The following is a 24,769-nucleotide window of genomic DNA, read 5'->3' as shown; positions in this document are numbered from 1 at the left end:
ATCTGCCCTTGCAAAAACAGAGCTAACATTTTTCAAATTGAGCGAAATGAGGCATGGCTAAAATGCATGATCTGTTGGTATTTTGAAAAAAAAAAAGTATAAATATGCCTTATATAGGTATGGTCCTACACTATATTATTATAATATAGCATGATAGGTCCACTTTAAATTATATAAATAGTAATACAAAATTAATTAAAACTAAGATAAAACCTTAATTAAACCTGTTAATGAAATACTAAAAATAGCTTTTTTCTGAATAATTTAGCTTTGATTTATTACAGACTGCTGGTTTAATTTGCTTAATTTATGTCATTTTAGACAAGAAATAGTCATTACAAATGTGAAGTTGAATGTCAAATGATTATTTCCTGTTGCCCAATGAAACTGTAGCATTGACGTAAAGCTAATCACGAAGCGAGCCATGTAGACGTCATGTTCAATGCCAGATAAGGCTATATTCTAACCTAATTAGGTGTCCTTTTAATAAAAGACATATAATCATTCTGATAAGATATTGATTTAGTGAGCACGTGTGAAATGCTTCAGGCACTGAGCAGCACATCAGTATTCTCAGACATTCATCACCTGCCTGACTCATGCTTATTATAGAGAATAAAGCGAGTGGACAGTGTGCTGTAGTCTTTCTTTAAAAGCCACACAACTGGTTCTGGATTTGGCGTTTGAGGAACTACTGCACACACACTAACACATGCAGAGGGGTCAGTTTGATCTGGGCTTCTAAAGTCTATTTTTCTTGTAAGATCCACGTGCGAGTTCTAGCATATGGACACCTAATAACACCTGCGCATATTGTTTATTAATTTAATTCTCTCTGTGTCAGCATACCATTTGCTTCTCTCTTGTCCCTCTAGCTGGACCATGTGGACTAAACAACAAACCCTGTGTTGGTTTAATGCCATTGCTGCTTTTTCAAATAGTCCCATTGTCGTTTAAGTGGTATCAATCTTTTAATCTAACTCTCAAAAGGAAAGCAAATGAGCATATCTCCCCCGAAAAACCTGTGAAATCCATGTTTACTTGAGTAAATTGGAAGCAAATTGCTTTGGAAATATATAATTAAGAATGATGGTCTGATTAGTCATTTGGGGAAATTAGGACACATGTGCAATGTCTGGGGAAATTTGGTAGTAAAAGTGCGTCAGTGTGTACAGCTCACCTGTACTGGAAATAAAAGAATGGCATCAATCGGATGTCCAATGTTATTCAAACACAGCTTTTTGCCAGTCATCACTGCCTCAAATAAGGAATAAGCGTGACCTCCTCCGCCTCCTCCCAAAATCTGCATCCCTCCCTTTCCTTCCTCTCTCCTCCCTCCTCTCATCCTCCTCCCTTCTCTTGTTTCAGTTCAACTCATCCCCCATCCATCCACTCCCTCCCTTCCTGTCTCCCCCCATGCCTCTCTCTACTTCTGCATGTCACACTGCAGCAGTAGGACGATGGACGGGTCGGACTTGGCGGCTTCTTTGAACTCGTCCAGGCTGATCTCATCGTTGTGGTCCTTGTCCATCTTGGAGAAGATCTTGTCCACACGCTGCTGAGGGGTCAGCCCGTCCTCGTTCATCCGCATCATGATCACAGTGCCGACCATCTTGTAGATGGCCTGAGGAGAAGGAGAGAAACAATAAATGTGAGATTTTGTCATTAAAAGAAAGGATTTCACCTAAAGGAGCAGTCATGGATGGATTACTGAACCGGTCTCCCTGTCAGGTGCCCTCCTGGCCTTTACTTATCAAATGTACCAAGCACGAATAGACTCAAAAAGTGACAAACAAAAATAGAATTACTACGGAGGGACACACAAACTCTACTAAAACACCAAAACAGCTACAAAAAAATGAAAACAGCTGTAATCAAACACAAAGATACCCACAGCAACATTTAGGATACACCAAATGGCCACAAGAAGACACACACTTATCACAACAGTTCACAAAATGACTACAAAGGCATGCAAACGACTGCAAGAAGAGACAAAATGACGACAAAATTAGCACAACGAGACACACAATGACCACACTGATATGCAACACTACTACAAAGAGTCACCAAATGACCACAAGTAGACAGGAAATGACTACAAAGTGACGTGGAATTACCATAAAATGACAAATAATGACCACAACGAGGCACAAAACCACCCCAAAAAGTCTGTCATTTTGGCCATTTTGCATACAAGGGATAACTCATATTCTGCCTAAAGTGTCCGGCAGTGGCTCAGTCAGTCGGGGCTTGGACTGTGAGCTGTAGAGTCGCCGGTTCAAGTCCCCGACCAGACCTAAAATATGGAGTGTGGACTGCTACTTGGAGAGGTCCCAGTTCACCTCCTGCCCTGCCGTGGTGCCCTTGAGCAAGGCACCGGACACCCTCACTCCCATTGCTCCCCGGGCGCTGTACAATAGCTGCCCACTGCTCCTGGTGCTAGACTCCTGGTACTAGACTCCTGGTACTAGACTCCTGGTACTAGACTCCTGGTGCTAGACTCCTAGTACTAGACTCCTGGTACTAGACTCCTGGTACTAGACTCCTAGTACTAGACTCCTAGTACTAGACTCCTGGTGCTAGACTCCTGGTACTAGACTCCTGGTACTAGACTCCTAGTACTAGACTCCTAGTACTAGACTCCTGGTGCTAGACTCCTGGTACTAGACTCCTGGTACTAGACTCCTGGTACTAGACTCCTAGTACTAGACTCCTAGTACTAGACTCCTGGTGCTAGACTCCTGGTACTAGACTCCTGGTACTAGACTCCTAGTACTAGACTCCTAGTACTAGACTCCTGGTGCTAGACTCCTGGTACTAGACTCCTGGTACTAGACTCCTGGTACTAGACTCCTAGTACTAGACTCCTGGTACTAGACTCCTGGTACTAGACTCCTATTACTAGACTCCTGGTACTAGACTCCTGGTACTAGACTCCTGGTACTAGACTCCTGGTACTAGACTCCTATTACTAGACTCCTAGTACTAGACTCCTGGTACTAGACTCCTGGTACTAGACTCCTAGTACTAGACTCCTGGTACTAGACTCCTGGTACTAGACTCCTGGTACTAGACTCCTGGTGCTAGACTCCTGGTACTAGACTCCTGGTACTAGACTCCTGGTACTAGACTCCTAGTACTAGACTCCTGGTACTAGACTCCTGGTACTAGACTCCTATTACTAGACTCCTGGTACTAGACTCCTGGTACTAGACTCCTGGTACTAGACTCCTGGTACTAGACTCCTATTACTAGACTCCTAGTACTAGACTCCTGGTACTAGACTCCTGGTACTAGACTCCTAGTACTAGACTCCTGGTACTAGATTCCTGGTACTAGACTCCTGGTACTAGACTCCTGGTACTAGACTCCTAGTACTAGACTCCTATTACTAGACTCCTAGTACTAGACTCCTAGTACTAGACTCCTGGTACTAGACTCCTAGTACTAGACTCCTGGTGCTAGACTCCTGGTACTAGACTCCTGGTTCTAGACTCCTAGTACTAGACTCCTAGTACTAGACTCCTGGTACTAGACTCCTGGTACTAGACTCCTATTACTAGACTCCTGGTACTAGACTCCTGGTACTAGACTCCTGGTACTAGACTCCTGGTACTAGACTCCTATTACTAGACTCCTAGTACTAGACTCCTGGTACTAGACTCCTGGTACTAGACTCCTAGTACTAGACTCCTGGTACTAGACTCCTGGTACTAGACTCCTGGTACTAGACTCCTGGTACTAGACTCCTATTACTAGACTCCTGGTACTAGACTCCTGGTACTAGACTCCTGGTACTAGACTCCTGGTACTAGACTCCTATTACTAGACTCCTAGTACTAGACTCCTGGTACTAGACTCCTGGTACTAGACTCCTGGTACTAGACTCCTGGTTCTAGACTCCTAGTACTAGACTCCTAGTACTAGACTCCTGGTACTAGACTCCTGGTACTAGACTCCTGGTACTAGACTCCTGGTTCTAGACTCCTAGTACTAGACTCCTAGTACTAGACTCCTGGTACTAGACTCCTGGTACTAGACTCCTATTACTAGACTCCTGGTACTAGACTCCTGGTACTAGACTCCTGGTACTAGACTCCTGGTACTAGACTCCTGGTACTAGACTCCTAGTACTAGACTCCTAGTACTAGACTCCTAGTACTAGACTCCTGGTACTAGACTCCTGGTACTAGACTCCTGGTACTAGACTCCTGGTGCTAGACTCCTAGTACTAGACTCCTGGTACTAGACTCCTGGTACTAGACTCCTGGTTCTAGACTCCTAGTACTAGACTCCTAGTACTAGACTCCTGGTACTAGACTCCTGGTACTAGACTCCTGGTTCTAGACTCCTAGTACTAGACTCCTAGTACTAGACTCCTAGTACTAGACTCCTGGTACTAGACTCCTGGTACTAGACTCCTGGTTCTAGGATGGGTTAAATGCAGAGGCCAAATGTCACTGTGTCTGCTGTGTGCTCTGCATGTGTGACCATTACAGAGGGTTTCATCCCTCCCAATTCTATTCTATAGAACCAGTAAAACCTCACCAACGAGTTCCTACATTGAATATTCTGCGGCACACACTGATTCCCTCCAGGCAAACACAAACCTCGATGATCTCCAGCATCTCCTGTCGAGTGATCTTCCCATCTCCGTCCAGATCGTACATGTTGAAGGCCCAGTTGAGTTTCTGCTCGAAGCTTCCCCTGGAGGTGATGGACAGAGCGCAGATGAACTCTCTGAAGTCGATGGTCCCATCGCCGTTCTTGTCAAACGTCCGAAATGCATGCTGGGCGAACTTTGAAGCGTCACCATACGGGAAAAACTGAGTGAGAAAGAGAAAAAAAGAGGTGACGCATACAGCATCAGTTGTATTGGGCTTGATTGCTTTGAAAGACCCTTTTGAGTCGGACCCTCAGCTGTGAACATGATTACATGGTTTATGTTTTCGGGCCGGTCTGAATACATGTTGCTTGTGTGGAAAATCGATGCTTGCATGCTGGTGTATTCTTCCCACTCTCACTGCCAATCATCCTCAAGTACAACAAAGCCTGCAGCAATGTTGTGGTCCTTGTGGTCGAATGGTTCACAAAACCCAATACATTTAAGAATTCATCTTTAACTTAAGCGTTAATAACAACGCTTATGCTGTGTCCAACTGCACAGGGAATGTTCTTAGTTGAAGGACACATTTTAAAGATTAAGTGCTGCAATTTGGGGACTTTAAAATGAAACTTTACTGTAATTCACAAAAACAGGTACAGGAAAACATTCCTGCCTTCTGCAATAAAGTATCCATCTATCTATCTATCTATCTATCTATCTATCTATCTATCTATCTATCTATCTATCTATCTATCTATCTATCTATCTATCTATCTATCTATCTATCTATCTATCTATCTATCTATCTATCTATCTATCTATCTATCTATCCATCCATCCATCCATCCATCCATCCATCCATCCTCCATCCATCCATCCATCCATCCATCCATCCATCCATCCATCCATCCATCCATCTATCTATCTATCTATCTATCTATCTAATTACTGTTGAACTTCAATCCATACACACACTATCAATATTACGCCAATAACGTGTAGATTTGCAGCCTGATGTAAAGAAGCACCATTTTTAAAATTGCATGATCAAAGCGGACATATATTGCAATTGGTTTGTATTTGTATGATATACAATATATATATATTGTCCAAAGGAGTTACAGGCATAAATAGAGGTTTATCCCCCAGAACCCAACAATGCTGTGAGTCATCTACGAGGTCACTTTTGATATAACTATGTGGAAAAGACAACTTCCACTGCAGGCAACTGCTATGGAAAACACTGTGTTTCCCCACAATGTGTACACTCTCTAGCCCTGCTTATTACTGCATATTAAACCCCCGTGATTTCTCTTCCTCAGCTTCATGCCACTTTCTTTCCTCCCCCCTTACCTTAACATAGAGCTGCTGAAACTCCTCCAGGTTGAGGATGCCGGTGGGACAGTCTTTGAGGAAACCTTTGTACCACTGCTTCAGCTCAGCCTCGTTGAATTCGGTGTTCTTGGTCAGGTCGTCCAGAACCTCCGGGGCCAGCTTACTGTTGTGTTTCCCCATGATGCTTCACCTCTCTGGGGGGAGGAGGGCAGAGAGAGAGAGAGAGAGGGTGAGGAGGTGCTAGACAAACCACAGCAACAGCAGTAAAGCCTTGTGTTGTTGAAACAGCACAGGGCTCAGGTGGGACGCATGCAAACAACGAATTACCTGCGCAGATGCACTCAGAGAGGCATGTGTTTATGTGCCTTTGTCTGACAAAACATACCTCTGATTTGGTTGGACATGTAATCCTACCGACTAACATGTCTTCTTCTCATACTGTATATGCCTTGAAAAGTGAACCTATTTGACTATTAAAGGCACAATAACTAGAGTTTTCCCAAAAAACACCACTGACAGATCCAAATGAATTACATTCATTTAGCTTTTCTGGAAGTTCAAACACAAATGTATGCAGATGATAAAGTGTTATAAGGTTATGAAACTAGGAAAGCAGAAGTAACTGAGAAATGAATGGCATTGTTATACAATATATATCGCTGCCATGTCTTTAGAAGACACACTGTGCTCATTATGGAGGGTTTCAAGCAGTTTTTAGACTGGTGTCTTATATCTAGGAATCTTTAAGATATGGCACTCATCAAGAAACTTTGGCAAACTCATGCAAAGAACATCCAGAAACTCTACGAAGCCTGCTGTACAATTGGACAATTAGCATTTTGTTGTGAAAGCAGCACCCCGTTCAGTTTCCTATTTCCACATAAAAAAATACAAATAATCCAGCCTAGATATTTGAACTAAATCACCAACTCTACAGCTTCCCAGTTCAGTTCAGTTGCCTGCTTTCAGTTGTTTTCGGTGTGCAAATTCCAATTAGCTGTAATGCTAATCCCGGTAAATTGTGCACTGTCCACTATAATATATAAAAAAGAAAATCTCCATTTGACAAATGTAATCATCTGTTTGAATGATGTGTTAAAATGTTGAGTTAAAGCAGTTCACATACAAATTGTTATGCTACAAAAGCTCTATCCATTTTTATAATGACTCATATAATTCCTGTGTGAGCTAAGATCGTAAAAGCATCATTGCTTTGTTGGCTAATAAAATGGCCCATTAGCCTGCCTGGCTCCACACCACACACACACACATGCACACACACACGCACACACGCACACACACACACATACACACACGGCTGAGCACCACTGCAGTGCCTTCATGACGCCACCTCTGTCTGACACACCACACACACACACACACACACACACACACACACACACACACACACACACACACACACACACACACACACACACACACACACACACACACACACACACACACACACACACACACACACACACACACACACACACACACACACACACACACACACACGGCTGAGCACCACTGCAGTGAGTGCCTTCATGACGCCACCTCTGTCTGACAGCTTTCACACCAGGTCAAGTCGAGCCTAGCCACCACAAATCCTCCTAAATAGCAGAGAGAGTGTAGGGGCAGTATAGAGGCGGAAATATCACCTAGTGAGTCATCCACAGGGAAGCAACTCAAATCCAAGTCACCGCAAAGTGCACACATTTTATTCCCATGAGAAAACAGGAGGTGCTGTACAAGAGCTGACCCTAGAGGAAAAGCAATAAAGCAGAGACAAGACGTTCTAGATGTATCTTGCTTTGGAAAGGGCACCTGTGATCTTTCAAAGTTAAAATACAAAATTGAATGTTTTTCTTTGTCAGAGATGAATCCTGCTGTTGTGCGTGCCTGGATGACGAATATAAAAGCAGGTGCATCCAGCTGGGCATCATCACTGCAGTCCTGAACAATACAAACATCTTCCAACATCGTCATAGCTGGAAATAGCTTCAGCTTTTACCGTGTTTATAACAGAACCCAGCGTCAGAGTGAACCATCAAAAAGCAATTGAAAGTGTTTAATTTCCAGGACCGGTTCCCTTCAGAGGAATGACTCACTGTTTTTCCGAGGTAAAGTTATTCTAACAGCCATTTGTCTAAACAGGCAAGCACTCTGATTGATTGATTTTGCATATTTTCAGACAAATAATCTAAAATATCCAAAGGACAACGTGTTCAAGTGAAAACACTTATTTCCAATATGGTGCCAAGCAAGAAAATGGTTTTATAGTCATGTCACCAAAATAATGGAAATAACAATTTGATGTCATGTACATTTCACAAGTTCCCCCGTTGCAGAGAAAGGTCTTGTTCTGACTTTAATGAGCTACTCTTGAACTTAACGAGTAAAAATCATGCCTGCACCTCTTTTCACCCTCTGTCTGAAACCAGAGCCCAGTCTGCTCTGATTGGTCTGTTGTGAACGGCCAGAAGATCAAGTACAATATGTTGGAGCGCTAGCCAATAGAAGTACAAGTGTTGTGGAGGTAAACAAAGGAGTCCAATGGATGGGAATGTAGCCTTTACAGACCATTTACATGCACACAATCCTTTATAACACACTACAGGAAAGGGAGAACCCCAGAAAGCATATTAGGGCCTCTTTAAAGACGTGATGTGTAGGGAGATGCTGTTCAACGACATGGCATCGATTTTTAAAAAACAAAAGATTCCAAAACATACACACAAATATGTGCTTAGAAAAATGTACACACACAGTTTCCTATTAAGTAATGCAGCATGGAGGTAGACGTTGTTGCACTACCAAGGTGTTCATGTTGTGATCACCTACCATTTTCCCCTGAGAGGAAGGAGGTCACTGAGGAGGGATCAATACACTGAAGGTGTTTCACTCCCCTCGCTGTCTTCAATGTGTATAAGTCTTTGCCTCGAGCCGCAGACATTGAAAATGAAAGTTTAACTATCTCTGAATCATTGATGGTGTCCATTCAGGCGGCTCTGGCTGCATCAACAAAGACGAACACAAGCGTCCCAACTCATGCCACAAGCGCTGGGTTTGTTTAGTACACACACACACAAACACACAAAACTCCACAGAGTTCATGTCACGCTTCTTTCTGCAGCAGATGAGATGTTATCCCTCTGTCAGGGAAGCAAACGTAGCAGATAATAGAGTTTCCTGTGACTAGCCAGGCGAGAAAGCACACTGGAAAATACATCTAAATCAACACTGCTCACATCAGAAAACAGGCAACCCGTTGGTTTATTTCGAATTGTTCCCAGATCTAACGCCAGTCAGGTGCTAAAGTCTGCATCAGCTCATCTTACTGAGGCAGAAACCTATTGTTGGAGACTGTTCAGGAATTGGAAGCTACCATTATTGTTCTTGGATTAGCAAATAAATACAATCTCTGTGGCACCAATGCGATGCTTTCAGAGTACAGATAAACTCAAATGGTGCCTGCAATGAAGATGATAATGCTTAATTCATTGCTTTAACAAATGCTTGTCATATCGTAGACAATGTGAATGCATTAAATATGGGCTCTTTGAGTACCTGTTAATGTAGACTGGATCCAGGCATCTGAGTTCCTGTTCACGACTACAATTGCTTTAATGATTTAAAGGTCACCTATCATGCTATTTTTAGGCAATAGCATAGGTCTCAGATATATACAAATATATAAAAAACATGTCTATGAATTGCTTTGCTCAAAATACCAAACGGATCACCCATTCTAGCCATGCCTCATATCCCTCTGTTTCACTTCCTGTTTCAAAAGTGCTGATTTAAAAAAAAAAAAATTATGAAAAAGAGGGGGTGGAGCTTATGCGGGAGATTCTACCGGCAGATTCTGCGGTGATGAAACGCCATATCATGGATTATCAAGGATTCTCTCTGAAACAGTATGGAGCTCAAAGGCTTTCTCTCTTGCCGGTTATACCACAAGGTGAGTTCCTTTTTATTTCCTGCTTCTTCACACACATGCTCTCCAGTACAGGTTAGCTCTGAGTGTTAGCCATGCTAATGTAAACACCGACCATATTACGTCCAAAACAGTCGGGCATTGTTTCTGATAGCAACGTTTCTGATAGGGCCGTGGGTCCACATTTCAGATATTACGTCATATCGGACGCTAATCTGGATCAGCTCCGTTGTTCCCCCGTTTTTAGAGATTTGGGTACGGAGGAAAAGAGAGAGGGTTTTATTTTCTGACGCTGCGTGAGTTCCCCGACACACCGGGGACACATCTTTATACAAGACATCACAAAGTGCATTTTGCATGATAGGTCTGTGGTTGTGCTAATGGAGATGTTACATTTTTTAACCTGCCATAAAAAGAGCCACATCCACGGAAAAAAGCTACAGGAAACATGTCAGAGAATTGGCACCAATTGTGGATAATATCTACCAGTGACGTGCGGTGAGGTTCATGGCTGGTGAGGCACTGACTCTTTCAGAGTCAGATTTACAAATATTATATTTTGACCTTAATCGAAATATTCTGTTATTTTCAAAAGCTTTTTTAGTCTGATGCTATGATTAATTTTAAACAGACCGATCAACAAAAGGATACCCAAAATCGCCGTTGTACGATGAGACCAGCGAGCCTAAATATCATATATACGTGAAATAAGTTATTTAGAGACTATGGATGGCGAGGATAAATGTAATAAAGGGATCTACATACATTACATTGGTGACCTACAGTGAGATGGGAACAGGCATGCGCTTAGGGCCCGCTTTCCAGACAGTTTCTGTGGGGTGACGCATTCTGAGGTGAGGCAGATCTCATCTGTGCCTCACCTCACCCCACAGTAACTGGCTTGAGCGCGCTCACTAAATAAGTGGCCGCGCTAAATTAGTGCCCGCGCTCCAGCAAGTTACTGTGGGCTTACGTGAGGCAGTGCTCGTCCCTGCCTCACTTCTCATCGCTCCCGTAGCGGAGCTCGGCAAAATTGCTGATTTTGACTATAAAATGCGATTGGAATCAAACAGAAATCACACTTACACAAGATCAGTGGAGACATTTTATTATTATTATTATTTAGTTTTTCTTTAATTGTTTTTCCGTTACATTGGAGTATGACAGGTGAGGCTCTGCCTCCCCTGCCTCCACTGACTGCACGTCGCTGGTATCTACGCAGCGTTACAGGTTTATAAGTTGACTTAAAAATGACAGTAGAGCTACACTAATCTACATTTTCATAAGAACAATGGATCAAATGACTAGATCTAAGATGTGAAATAACCCATCTCTGCAGTTCTCCTCAGGTTTATTGAGCGTGTTGGCACCTTTCAGCGCGTTGTTTTGGTTTTGGTATTCCCGATTGTAATAATTGTTGGAATAAACAGAATAATGTTGATGTTTAGCAAGTGCAGCAATAGCCTGGTATCTTTGAACCAGCTTCAGGACAACAACACCCAACCGAGTTTGAAATGTAAACCCATAACAACCTTTCAAAGGATTTAATCCCAGAGGAAACCATATGGGCTCCTACATGTGCATTCATAGCCACTGCCTCAAGTGCTGAAATTAAATAGCTTTATTCCCAAAACACTTAATGTTCTGCTCCCCACACCCATCCAAATGGATCAATCGGCCTGGTAACGTGCTTTTGTTGTGCACGTCTTTCACAGTCTGTCCACGTCACTACATGGACAACAGGACATCACACACTCTCTCAAACTCGACACACACATACACACTCATACATTGACAGGACTATTAAATGATATAAGAGTAGAAAGTGGGAAAATAAATACGGTAGGGAGGATAATTCCCTCTGGATTCACACCTCCGAGCGAGGAGACAGATGGACGGACAGGTAGAGGGATGAGGAGGGGAAAGGGGATGAAGATGGAAGATGGAAGAAAATTGTTTCAACAGGCGTTCAATAGAGAAGGACGTCTCTTATTGAGGGCCTTCTACGCATGTTCATTCCAGCCGTCAGACTGAGAGTAAACACCGAGTGGAATCTGAGGCTGTGTGTCACTGTGTTTCCAGCACGATGGCAATCTAGGTGATTGGATAAGAGAGTCAAACATGGTTGTGTGTCAGAAGAAATGAAGCTTATGGCAATGGCAGTTTGCTCAAAGCACTTGGCCATGAGTGACATACATTAAAGGGAGTGGTTTTTCTCACAGTGACATCTGAGGTTTCACAATTCCCATAATAGGAAGCGACATCGTTTCAATACACCTGTTTTGCATCACTCAAAAAAAGCAGGATATGAATTCTGGAAAATTACATTGCAGTATTTTTTGAGGGATTTCAGGTCTTGCCGAAATCAAAAATCGTATTGCATCACAACAACAATTCAGTCTCGGGCATAAGTCATCCGTCACATAACAAAAAAACTAACAATCAGGGTTCATACACTTTTTCACCAATGATTTTCAATGACTTCTCCATGACCTTTACCTCATTTTCCATGACCAAATAAATGACTCTTTCTCAGCGGTTCCACTGAAAATGGTTTATTTGAACATGGAACAGGAAAATAAGGTCTGCATCTGAAACATGTTGTGCCTATCTAAAACAAATCAAATAGGCTTACTAGCTTCTTCACGCTAAAGCAACTAAAATCTCTCACCAGCAAAATACCTCGACAGTTAAATGCCATTTTAGGTTTCATTACTATACGATACAGCATGTATTATCATTATAGTATTACTATTTCGGGGATTAGATAAAATATAAATTATATTTGATGCAACTTTAGTTACATTTCCATGACTTTTCCAAAACTTTGGGAAAAATATTGTTTCCATAACTTTTCCAGGGCCTGGAATTAGCTTTTTGAATTTCCATGACTTTTCCAGGTTTTTAATGACCACAAGAACCCTGAACAATCAGTAAGATTATAAATATTGCAAATAACTAAACCCCTTGCAAATGGTTTGTGGTTTTCATCACTGTCACGTGGGGCTGTACAACATGTCATTTCTTTAGATTAACTATTCAGGTTAGCTATTTAGGTTTGAACCTTCATATATCCGTCGTCGTATTTTATGAAGGGTTAGGGTTATATTAATGATATCATACATTGTGTGTGACGACACAAACAATTCCTAGTTCCTGCTTGTGAAGATTCGGTTAATTTCTCTATAAATGTAATATAATTAACTTCATTTTGGCCTGTTGGACAAACCAAGACATAAAAACAATACCAGGTTCGATTTGGTGATACTCGACCAGCACCTGTTCGAGGCAACAGATAGACGGAGATTCATAAAAGATAAAGAAAACTGTCTTTATTTGAAGCCCAGAAATTAAATGACAATAAATAAAGTCGCCTTATGTGAAAAAAGAATGGTCTATCTTAAAACCTTATATTATTTTTCCTTTCCGCACCCTCGCAGCAAGAGGCAACACGAGAAAGCAGAACCAGGTTGGAAAGCAGCGGGCTTACCCTGTCATTAATATGAGGCTCAGATACTCTTAACTGAACGAGCCCCGAGGGGGAGAGTGCGTTGGTGTGAAAATGATTAGCTGGCAAAAGCTGTAATTGAGTTGGAAAGAGAGCAAAAAAATGGGAATCATGCATGTGGATAAGTGTGTGTGTGTGTGTGTGTGGTGTGTGTGTGTGTGTGTGTGTGTGTGTGTGTGTGTGTGTGTGTGTGTGTGTGTGTGTGTGTGTGTGTGTGTGTGTTTGCAATGGCAATAACCTTTGTGTGAGTGGAAAAAGTACAATGGACTGCAGCAGCAATAGGAGGACAATCAATAGGCTATAATTGAAGTGTGTGTGTGTGTGTGTGTGTGTGTGTGTGTGTGTGTGTGTGTGTGTGTGTGTGTGTGTGTGTGTGTGTGTGTGTGTGTGTGTGTGTGTGTGTGTGTGTGTGTGTGTGTGTGTGTGTGTGTGTGTGTGTGTGTGTGTGTGTGAAACCACACCCTGAACAGTCTTCGTTCACCAAAACATCAAAAGTGAAAATGCCCGGCTCACAGCGGATGAGGCTTTCGGCCAATCAAAAACAATCCATCTGCCAACTGTAACGGTGCAACTGGTTGGCTGATTTATTGGCTTAAAGAAGGGGTTTATTTTAAAATCTGAATATTGGCAAGAGTCTCACACATCTCCCATGATGCTCTCTGGTTACTCAGATATTGAGGAACCTTATTTTGTTCTAATCAAAATGTGTCGCAGTAGTACAAACGAGAAGGGGCCATATTTGTTTCTGCATGGATGTCCTAGTAATTGTATTCCATAGACTCTATACAATATCTTACAATACAAATATATGTTTCCATAAGGTAATGTCTATGTTTGTTTATGACCTGCTATATACTGAAGATCAGATTCTCCTTTGTAATGGGAAAGGTTTGTAATTGCTTATCACTAGTGTGATGCCCCTGTGGGTTCATCTGGAGAGGGTGTGGCTGTGCTGTGTCCAGCCTTGCTTGCAGTAACTCAGGGCATCTGGGTCTGGTGCCCTGCAGCTACTTAAAGCCTCTCTCTGCTTCTCTCTGCTTTCTCCTACAGCCACCCGGTTCTGTTGAGTATGCTGTATTTACTTCAGTTGCTTTACTTTGTGCACCTCAACACCCTCACACATACACGTCCATGCAACCCTCACCCTGCATTTACACTACTGACACCACTGACGTCCACACCTCATGCTTTACTCATTTTGCACTTCTTTCATTTGGTTAATTTGAATTACTTACTTAAAGGGGACCTATCATGCAAAATGCACTTGTGTACGTCTTTTCTACATGAATATGTGTCCCCGGTGTTCCAGGGAACTCACCAAGTGTCAGAAAACACAACCCTCTCTATTTTCCTCCATACCCAAATCTCTAAAAAAGGGGCTGCAACGGATCTGATAAAAACTGATCCAGATTTGAACACTGTCCTGACGTCAGGACGGTGGCGCTACGGCTATTGGGCCAACTCCACCAATCAGGAGGAGACAGCCACGGCCATTGCCGTTCGAAAGCGCTGGAGACGCTGTAGTACATATGCCAGGCCTGTAGGTGGTGCTGTTCTCACTGAATCAGCTCTTGCTAAAACAGGGGTAAAAAAGCGCAATTTGAGCAAAATGAGGCATGGCTAAAATGCATGATCTGTTTGGTATTTTGAAAAAAAAAAAGTATAAATATACCTTATATAGGTATGGACCTACACTATATTATTATAATATAGCATGATAGGTCCACTTTAAATAAACATCTTTTGTTAACCATTGATATGGTGTGTCTCCTCTTTTGAGCCAGGTCATAACAAATGGGAGCTCGTCCTACAGGTTATTTTGTAGAAAGCTTGGTTAAAAGTGTGTGTAGTGCCTCAGAGCACATGGGGTGTTTCTCAATCTTGAGTAAAGCTGCTCCAGAGCCACTATTTCAAGCATACTACGTCATCGAGTGCGAGCAATATCGAGGCTGCACATGTGTAGACTCCGCTGTCTTAAAATCCCCACAATGCTTTGCGCACGGACCAATTTCCCCAAATCTGTGGCGGAAAATGTAAGAGGCGGGGCCTCTCATATGACGCACACCTGCACACTTGCTAGCCTGTTCCACTCTTTGTTTTCCGAATGCCAGGAAGTATTCTTGCCTCGCTTCTGAAGCAAGTAACTCGGAAGACATGTGCTACCAAGGAAGCGTACTCGACATTGACCCATGGTGTCGTTGAGCAGCTGATTAGTTGATGTGGTCCAGCTGTGTGCTGGCTTGGCGCTGCTATTGGGGGACACATCATGTCTTTTGTGTTTCAGGAAGCCTTAGTGTTTGACATGGCGTCAGGTTTTGTGTGCCAGTCAGAAGGGAAGTGTTGCTGTTTGATACGCTTCCACGCTATTTCTTAAATCTTTGGTTACAGAGCTGCAGACTTGAGATTTTAATTTGAGTCAGACCTAAGTCACAGAAATGCTTGCTATAGCAGATCATTTGTAACCCTAAACAAGATATGTTTGACCTAATAAACAAATGAAACAAGAGAGTTTTGTGCAGCCACATAGATCGGGTCTAAACTCGGTAGCAACTCTTCGAACACTGCCTTCAGACGGCCACTTCCAAATGGTTCGCTACTGAACATAAAAGACCTGCAATATACTTTCAGTTTGCCCAAAGACTTGTAACTTGACTAGGGCTTGCCTTAATATAAATTACTTAAACAACTTTAGCTGAAGCCAGTGGGCTAAGTTGATTAAATGAATGAGCACCCTCACAGCAATTTTGAATAGTTGCATCAACGTGAGCAAGTATTTGATTCACTGAATTGACCAAAAACTGTCAACAACATCTGTTGGATTACATATAAAACAGTTCTTTAATTACATGTTCAAGATGTATACCAAATCACAACATATTTGAGTATGAATCTCACATCTAAAAATACATAAAAGCTACTGTCATAGAATGTTTTATCCATATCTCCCACTCCCATCTTTCTTTTGTTAAGACAATTGGAAATATTCTTAATATCGTGACGTTGATTTAAACTACGGTACAACGCCCTGATCCTAAACGGTTCTAATAAAGCCAAGTAGAAGTATTAGCAAGTAGTTATAATGTCAAATAAACAGTTTTTCTAACATCCAAAAATCGAATTGGCTTTCATTAATAGAGAAAGCCTTTTAATATATAGTACAAATTATGATTATTTCGGTATTTAGAGAGTTTTGAAAGACCATGAGGTGTTGCTTTGAACCCCATTGTTTCCTTTTCTACATATACTGTATTTCTCTGGGGACTGGAGTTGGGAGGATGCATCGCTATAGAAACGCAGCTCTAATTTAAGACCCTGAAGAGCCTGGGGAGACGAAACGACGCTGTGCACTTATGAATCAGTCTCTGGTCTACCCTTTATCTCCCAAAGCATAATTCATTCACTTCAGTTTGTATTCATTGCAATTCAGTTCAATTGTTACACATTCTCTGAAGTCTGGGTGACTCGCGTCTGAAAGCTGCTCCTCTCGCCGCCTGTTGCTTCTGTCCTGTGCTCCATCGATCTGCACAGTCTCGTAAAATGTGGCTAATTATATTCCAGCGACACCTTTAGACTCGGGAAGAAGTGGAAAGATACCGGCACACGGACACAAACGCACACATAGACACATGCTAATAGGCACAAAAATGCACTTTCCTATATTAAATGTGAAATAAGAATATGTGCAGTAAGGAGTATGAACAATGCATTACATGAATGCACACAATGTTCATACTCCTTACTGCACATATTCTTATTTCACATTTCATAGTTTATATTCTAAAATGCATTCATAGCATAAAAATGTAAATTACTGCTTTATTTGTATTTTTATTTAACTATATTTTATTACGGTGTAAAAGATTTGTTGCACCATGACATCAAGTCAAATTCCTAGTATGTGCGAACCTACCTGGCAATAACCCTGTTTCTGGAGCACTGGAGAAGAGTTGTTTGCTTGTAAGGATCATCAGTTACAGCGCAAAATGCTAAATAAATCTAAAATAATGCTGCACAATTATTCCAAATTGCGGCAATATCTAAATGAAGCCTCCAAATGCTATTCTTCAGAAAGAAAGAGGACATAATATGCATTTTTTGGTTCATATTTGTATTTGTATCACAACAAAGCCAGCCAGCTAACCAATCAGAGCAGAGACACGAAATACAAATATGAACCTGAGAATGAGCATAATAGGACCCCTTTACCTATAGTAGTATATGTTGTATGCCCGTTGAATATTGAGTGCACAAAGCAGTTTGTTCTTTTCATTGCAAACCAATTATTTTCACGTTTGAAGACATGTTAATTCAGAGTCTACAAGCTTTGGATTTGTTTGCCGGCATCTCTAATTGTTTTGGCACTAACTCAATAACACATTGGCCCCGTCTTATTTTTGAAATCCCCTTTGAATTAAGTGAAGGCGACACATTTTTATACATAACTCAGACAACAGAGAGGCTCATCTTATGCCAACCATGTATGTGTTTTAGCAGACTGTGTACAGAGGTTTGGGTCATGAAAAAAACATGTTTTCATACCAAATGCATGGGGAAAAAGCAGAGGCCTGAGGCCTGTACTACGAAGCCGGATTTTGGCTTAGCCGGCTAACTTCAGGGGAAAACTCTGGCTTTCCGGTCCTACGACGCTGGTTCACTTCTTAGCGGGCTAGATCTCCATGGTAACTTATGCTGAACGGCTAGCCTGGTCCGGAGCAGGTTAGGTTCCAGGCTAAGAGATCAACTCAGTGAAAGCACTGCCTGCTGACCAATCAGAGCTCCGTGTGCAGAGTTTAAAGATATCAAGTCATATTACAGGATAGAGGAAATCAACTGACTGTGTGAACGTGAACATTAATAGAATATCCCCTCCCATCTTCAGAGCAATCTGACTATTATAACATTAGCGTTAAGAAAGCTTACTTAAATATCTGCCACGACATAAGTAACCGGATCAGAGTAACATTAAGTACAGTCCGCGGCACTGTGAGTGCAGACGTCGATGTCTCCCATTATCATTCATATCACATCACATCATAATGTATCATATATTTCCTTATCTGAGTCAGCTGAGCCGTATCTGGCCGTGCAACACTCACAGTGTCACATACTGTATGCAGAAGTATTATTTTAAGCAACACATTAAGTTGACGAAACACTCGAGTCAAATGTAATTAAAGTCAGATCGTGTCTTAGACGGGGCAGTGATATCATAAACCTGTTAATGTACGCATTCAAACACTTTCTCTGTTACCAGCTGTATTCACCTTGCAGGTGCAGCTATGTGGCTTTGATCCTGGATAAAGTGTTTAAGTCATGGATGTTTAAAGTTTAACTTCTTCATATTTGACTAATATTAAAGTTCACTTTTCATTCAGGAAGTATGACGCTGCGCTGTCAGTACGCTTCTCCATGTTTGTGATTGGTCGATCGCTCCAAATACCACCCCTTTTATGAGAACGTGCACCTAACTAGAAAGGGCAAAACTGGCTTGAGTTAACGAGTTGATAACCAGCGTGGTAGGACCGTTTAGCGAGAGCGCGTTTGTTTTGGATTAGGTAAACCGGGTAACTCAAACATATCCAGGTTAGGTTGAACCGGCTTCGTAGTACAGGCCTCTGGTGTCTTGACCTCGACAAATGCAACACCCACGGCAGACAAAACAAAAATAATTGGCTCCCAAAAGGCCGACAGGTGAGCGGGCGAAAGCAGCTCAAAACATGTCTGGATGTTTAAGTATTGTTTGTTTGTTTGTTTGTGCAACTTAAATGTGTTTTTTGAGCTGTTGTTTTTGTATCTGTCCCCTATCAAGGGCTCTGTAATACATTATTGTTAAGGGAAACTCCTTTTTCATATACAGTGGAGGAAAGAAGTATTTGATCCCTTGCAGATTTTGTAAGTTTGCCCACTTACAAAGAAATGAACAGTCTTTCTTTGTAATGGTAGGTTTATTTTAACAGAGTAAGAATATCAAAAAGAAATATACATTATATAAAAGAGACACATTGATTTGCATTTAACTGTGGGAAATAGGTATTTGTATTATTTTTGATATTCTTACTCTCACTGTTAAAATAAACCTACCTTTAAAATGATACACTGTTCATTTCTTTGTAAGTGGGTGAACTTACAAAATCGGCAGGGGATCAAATACTTATTTCCTCCACTCTATGTGTCATGGAGTGAAACGCTGCACTCAAAATGGCAAAAATCCATCAATCATTGACTTTTCCAACCATTGTAATCACATATCCAGTGAAAGCATTGGAAGCACTCAACTAAACATGTGTAATTGACTCCATGAGCGTCCAATTATCTACCAATTGTTCTCAAGATGCATGTGACTCAGAGTAGTCTTTCCCAGCATGCATTGGGCTTGAGGCAGGGTATCACCTGACAGGTTGTCAGTCTCTCACAAGGCTGACAGACCAAGGCATTCACACCCACATTCACACCTATGGAACATTTCAGTATCATCATTTCCCTTTACACTGTGAGAGGAAACCATTTCAATTCAGCTGTATCACAACAGAGCCGGCCAGCTAACCAATCAGAGCAGACTGGCCTCTGGTTTCAGACAGAGGGTGAAAAGAGGTGCTGCAGCACAGGCAGTATGAGAAAATAAAGAGCTTTTTGAACATTAAAGCATGGAGACACGAACTAATATATCCCTTAAAAAGAGCAGAATGTGTCGTCTTCAACATGTTTCTCCATCTAATCATTCTTGGAAATGTATTTTAAAGCCAAAATATGACTAATAGATGAAACAATTTACAAATATTAGTCCCTCTCCACAGTTTCTGGTGTACGCGACCTTCCTATTTAACTATATTGTGTTGTTGTCATTCCACTGGAGGACTCTCTATCAACGGCGTCCGATGATAATGCCAAACTCCTTCACTCAACACTGCTTTGTTGATCAACCCATATCAGCTGGTCCATGGGCTCACACACACACACACACACACACACACACACACACACACACACACACACACACACACACACACACACACACACACACACACACACACACACACACACACACACACACACACACACACACACACACACACACACACACACACATTGTCTATCTATCCTCATATTCCAACATCTGTCTCCCTGGGTAATAAAGCATGTGATGGGAATAGCTGAATCAATCAGTCAAGTGACACACACATGCTACACACACACACACACACACACACACACACACACACACACACACACACACACACACACACACACACACACACACACACACACACACACGCAGTCACACGCACACAATGGGCTACTGATGCATGAAACAGATGCATAGCACACCTGGCTTACCACAGAATGGAGGTGCTACAAAGGGAGGGAAAGAGATACAAAAAGCGTGTGTGTGTGTGTGTGTGTGTGTGTGTGTGTGTGTGTGTGTGTGTGTGTGTGTGTGTGTGTGTGTGTGTGTGTGTGTGTGTGTGTGTGTGTGTGTGTCATAGCATCTTTCATCTAAAATGAAAAAGAAAGGGACTCAAAACAAACCACACACACATGCAAAGACAGACAGGAATTGTAGTGTAACATGTTGCTCATAGGTGATGTTATTGTACTCAAAATATGGATCAATGGGTCTTTCCAGGAGAGAGGAAGTAGCTGTTTTACCATCTAGTGATCTGCTGTTAAGTGTAACCGTAATATCTTTCAACCTCCTATTGTAAATAACACGGTGCTGTGGCTGTGTCGAGCATCCCTGCAAAGACACAGTGGTAGAAGTGTTTTTGTGGTGAGTTGTAACAGGCTTTAGAGCTAGTATACAAGCCACTCTACTTCTGCCACCATACTGTTGAGATGAATTAGGAATATACAATATAATGAACTGTTTTGAGAGGAAATCAAATGGAAATAGCAATGGGAGTGTTGACATAAAATAATAAAAATAGTGAAACCTCAGTCTTTATTTGGATTATCACTTAAAGGTGGGGTCGGTCATTTTGGAGAAACCGGCTCGAGTGCGCTAGAATTTGAAAATACACAACCGGAGAAAATCTGCCACTTCCTCACAGAGCCCCTCCTCCAACACACACGAACGCGCACATGACCAATGAGGGCACGAGATAAGTTTGTGCACAGATGGAAGGCTGACAGGCAGGTAGGCCATCCAGTTATTTTAGCCGGGCCGGCTCAGATGATTGGTCGTGCTTTTTACAGTACTACAGCTTCCACAGATGATATTTATTTATGGATTTTTTGTCAAAGCACTTCAGATATTCATTGCTATCAGGATGTTAAGAGCATTCCATGGAATATAACAACAAGTGTATCTCGAGCCGGTTTCTCAACCTTACCTACCCTACCTTTAATGGCGGGTATAGTGGTGCACTAAAGGTTTTAAGGAGCTTGGAATCAGGCCTGATGTTATTTCTTGCACAATAATAATATCCTGCATTATATTTGTTACTGGAAATGTGTGTTTCTGCAAATATATATTTCTTAACTTGACTTTTAATGCTAATTTATTCTATCTACCTACCTACCTACCTACCTACCTACCTACCTACCTACAGTACCTACCTACAGTACCTACCTACCTACCTACCTACCTACCTACCTACCTACCTACCTACCTACCTACCTACCTACACCTACCTACCTACCTACCTACCCTCCTACCTACCTACCTACCTACCCTCCTACCTACCTACCCTCCTACCTACCTACCTACCTACCTACCTACCTACCTACCTACCTACCTACCTACCTACCTACCTACCTACCTACCTACCTATCTATCTGATGCTTAGAAACACACATATTGTATATTTGTTATCAACCCAATGTAAATGCAGAAAACCATTATTAATTGGGCCTTTAGAGATATTAAAACAGAAGATATAAAAATAGCCCAACAGGTGAGAGTGTGATGTTTGTTTGGGAGGAAGAGGTGGGGAAAAAACTCTCTGGAGGATTAAATGAATCACAACAGCATCACCTGTATGCTTTAGCCTAGTGAAAAGCCAAGACTTCAAACCATCACACTGCTTTAACACGGTTTTATATCTGCATTTAGGCTGCTGATGTTTAAGCATGAACATTACAATGTGCTATACTCACATTGCCTGATGTGTGATGTCACGTTGGCAAATTAACTCCAACACATTAAGCCCAGTGGGCCTAAAGTGACTCTCTGCCACGCTCCTTGGGAAGAACTAAGTCTGGAGCAACTAAGTCAAACAAACTATCTGTCCATTTTTGGGACACATATCAGAGACAGAATATCCATTGTGGAAAATAAATAAATATGCAATTTGTTCTAGTATCATGCAACTCTATTCTGTATTGATAGTCTATATCACCTATGGACTCAGTTTTAAATAACAATACTTAACAATGTGCATCCTGCCACCCATCGTCTGCCAAAGCGTCATGGATGCCCAACTATCATGGAGCGATGCTTTGCTCATTTGTTTTGCATATGAACACAATCATTGCACTATATGTATAGACCCAGCAAGGTGCCCACACACACACACACACGGTCAGTTTCTATGATGCAATAACTCATCTGCTCTGACCCTTTGATGCACAGCCGCCTGAAGGCAACCAGTGATGTGGACGCGCTCACACACAGTGAAGCTGGTGCTATTGATTGTGCCGACCTGGTGTCAGTCACAGTGGACTGGATTATGCAGATGCAAACAGACCACTTGTGCAGCCTGATGTTTTCCTCTCCGTTTCCTCTCAACATTTGAGTGCAGCCACAAGCTTCTTTTCCACAAATCCTCACTAACCCTAGATCTATGTGCAAAGGATGATTTGGGCGCAGTTTGTTGGTCTGCAGGATTACGACTAAACGACTTGCTCAATTGTCATGAAACTTAGTGGAGAGCTGTAGCATGGACCAAGAACGAACACATTACATTTGAGAGTATATCTGAGTCACATGGGCGGATAAACGCATTATGTTTCACCTTCACGGCCGTGGCGGAGGACTGCACTCTCCACTTGTCCTTTAGACCCTGAAGCACAGGCATGCACACATAAACACACATTTCATTCATTTCAAATGCTTGTTATGTCCAGAACAGAAAGCTAGAGTCCACTTCAATGGTGCGACACACAGGTAGCCTTTTTTTTTTTTTCTTCATCCTTTGATTGCTCCCAGAGCATGAAGGACATTATGGCACTGACTTCCCTGGCTGCATTTTTTCAGATCCATGCTGAAAAAACACAGTTGATGCATCCATCTGGGATGTATAGCGCTCTACAAATGACTCACCACATGTTTCACATACCAGCACAACACAAGCATGATCACGGTGGCTCCATCATGGCACGTACTGTATGGTCAAAAAAGTGCCGCTTTCTTCATGTTTTTTAACCATTGTTGTGTACTTATTTTCATTTTAGTTGTATTTACACATGCCTATCTCTTTATCTAATATGTTATATTCTTCTAACTTTATTTCCCCTTTATATCTGCACTGTCCCCTTGCTGTCACACTGCTTATTCTCCCTCTGTGGGACTATAAAAGGATTTCTGATCCTGACGACAGCAGACTATGACCCCAGGTTTAATGACTGTATAGCCCTGAGTGTCCTTGTACAAGACATTGAAACCCTTTACAGCTAAATAAGACAATATAATTAAATAATAAGTGTAACACTGAGAGGGTTAAAGGATCCCCCCTTCCTGGAGAGACACCTCTGATAACAGACCAGTAAAATAATATCCATGGCTTCCTGTCTCATCACTTATTGTTTCTCTTAGTTAGGAATTAAAGTCAGGTAATCTATGACACATTGTTTTAACATGTACACATTAACAGATAAGAGCAAATAACAAACACGATTTCCACTTACCCTGTGATGATTGGAAATCGAATAAACTGCTACAAATAAAAGCCTCTCGGTTGTTTTGCAGCTGTGCTTTGGTCCAGATCTCCCTCCCTCATGTAGAATAACCTTCGTGTTAACTCACCTCTCTCTCTGGATAAGATGAATGAACCGCTGCGTCTCCCCTGCCAACACATTTGCATACAAGCCGCCTCCCCTCGCGTCCCCATTGGCTAGGCAGCTGTTCGAAGGTGAGTCCTCCTCCTCTGATTGGACAGATTGCTTTGTCAATAACAATGGACGCGCTGTGGCCGTGTGCGCGTGCATGTGTGCCCTCGCGTCCTTCTGTGGCACCGCGCGAGACATAGGGAGAGGGAGAGAGAGATTTGAGTGTATGCAGTGTTTCAAGAAGTACTCAGATGTTATACTTCAGTAAAAGTAAAATACCACACTGTAGGAATACAATTAAAAGCATTCAAAATGATACTTTAGTAAAGGTACAAAAGTATAAGCATCAAAATATACTTAATATAAAGGTACTCGTTATCCAAAGTGG

The 24,769-nt window shown here is 42.0% G+C and overlaps 1 protein-coding gene across 1 annotated transcript; it reads right to left on the bottom strand.

Annotated features, from left to right (window-relative positions):
- Positions 1–577: 577 nt before the first annotated feature.
- On the bottom strand, positions 578–24,386 carry LOC117482845 (visinin-like protein 1). The gene is made up of 4 exons (XM_034131066.1): positions 24,241–24,386; positions 5,963–6,138; positions 4,614–4,829; positions 578–1,624 (listed from the first exon to the last, which is right to left on the bottom strand). The coding sequence occupies exons 2-4, from the start codon at positions 6,122–6,124 to the stop codon at positions 1,427–1,429; spliced, it is 576 nt and encodes a 191-aa protein (XP_033986957.1). The 5' UTR covers positions 6,125–6,138; positions 24,241–24,386; the 3' UTR covers positions 578–1,426.
- Between the last annotated feature and the right edge of the window lie 383 nt (positions 24,387–24,769).

The sequence above is a fragment of the Trematomus bernacchii genome, unplaced genomic scaffold, assembly GCF_902827165.1.
Source record: "Trematomus bernacchii unplaced genomic scaffold, fTreBer1.1, whole genome shotgun sequence".
Classification (NCBI taxonomy): Eukaryota; Metazoa; Chordata; class Actinopteri; order Perciformes; family Nototheniidae; genus Trematomus; species Trematomus bernacchii.
The sequence above is the reverse complement of the archived record's forward strand: the minus strand, read 5'-3'. Positions and strand labels throughout refer to the sequence as shown.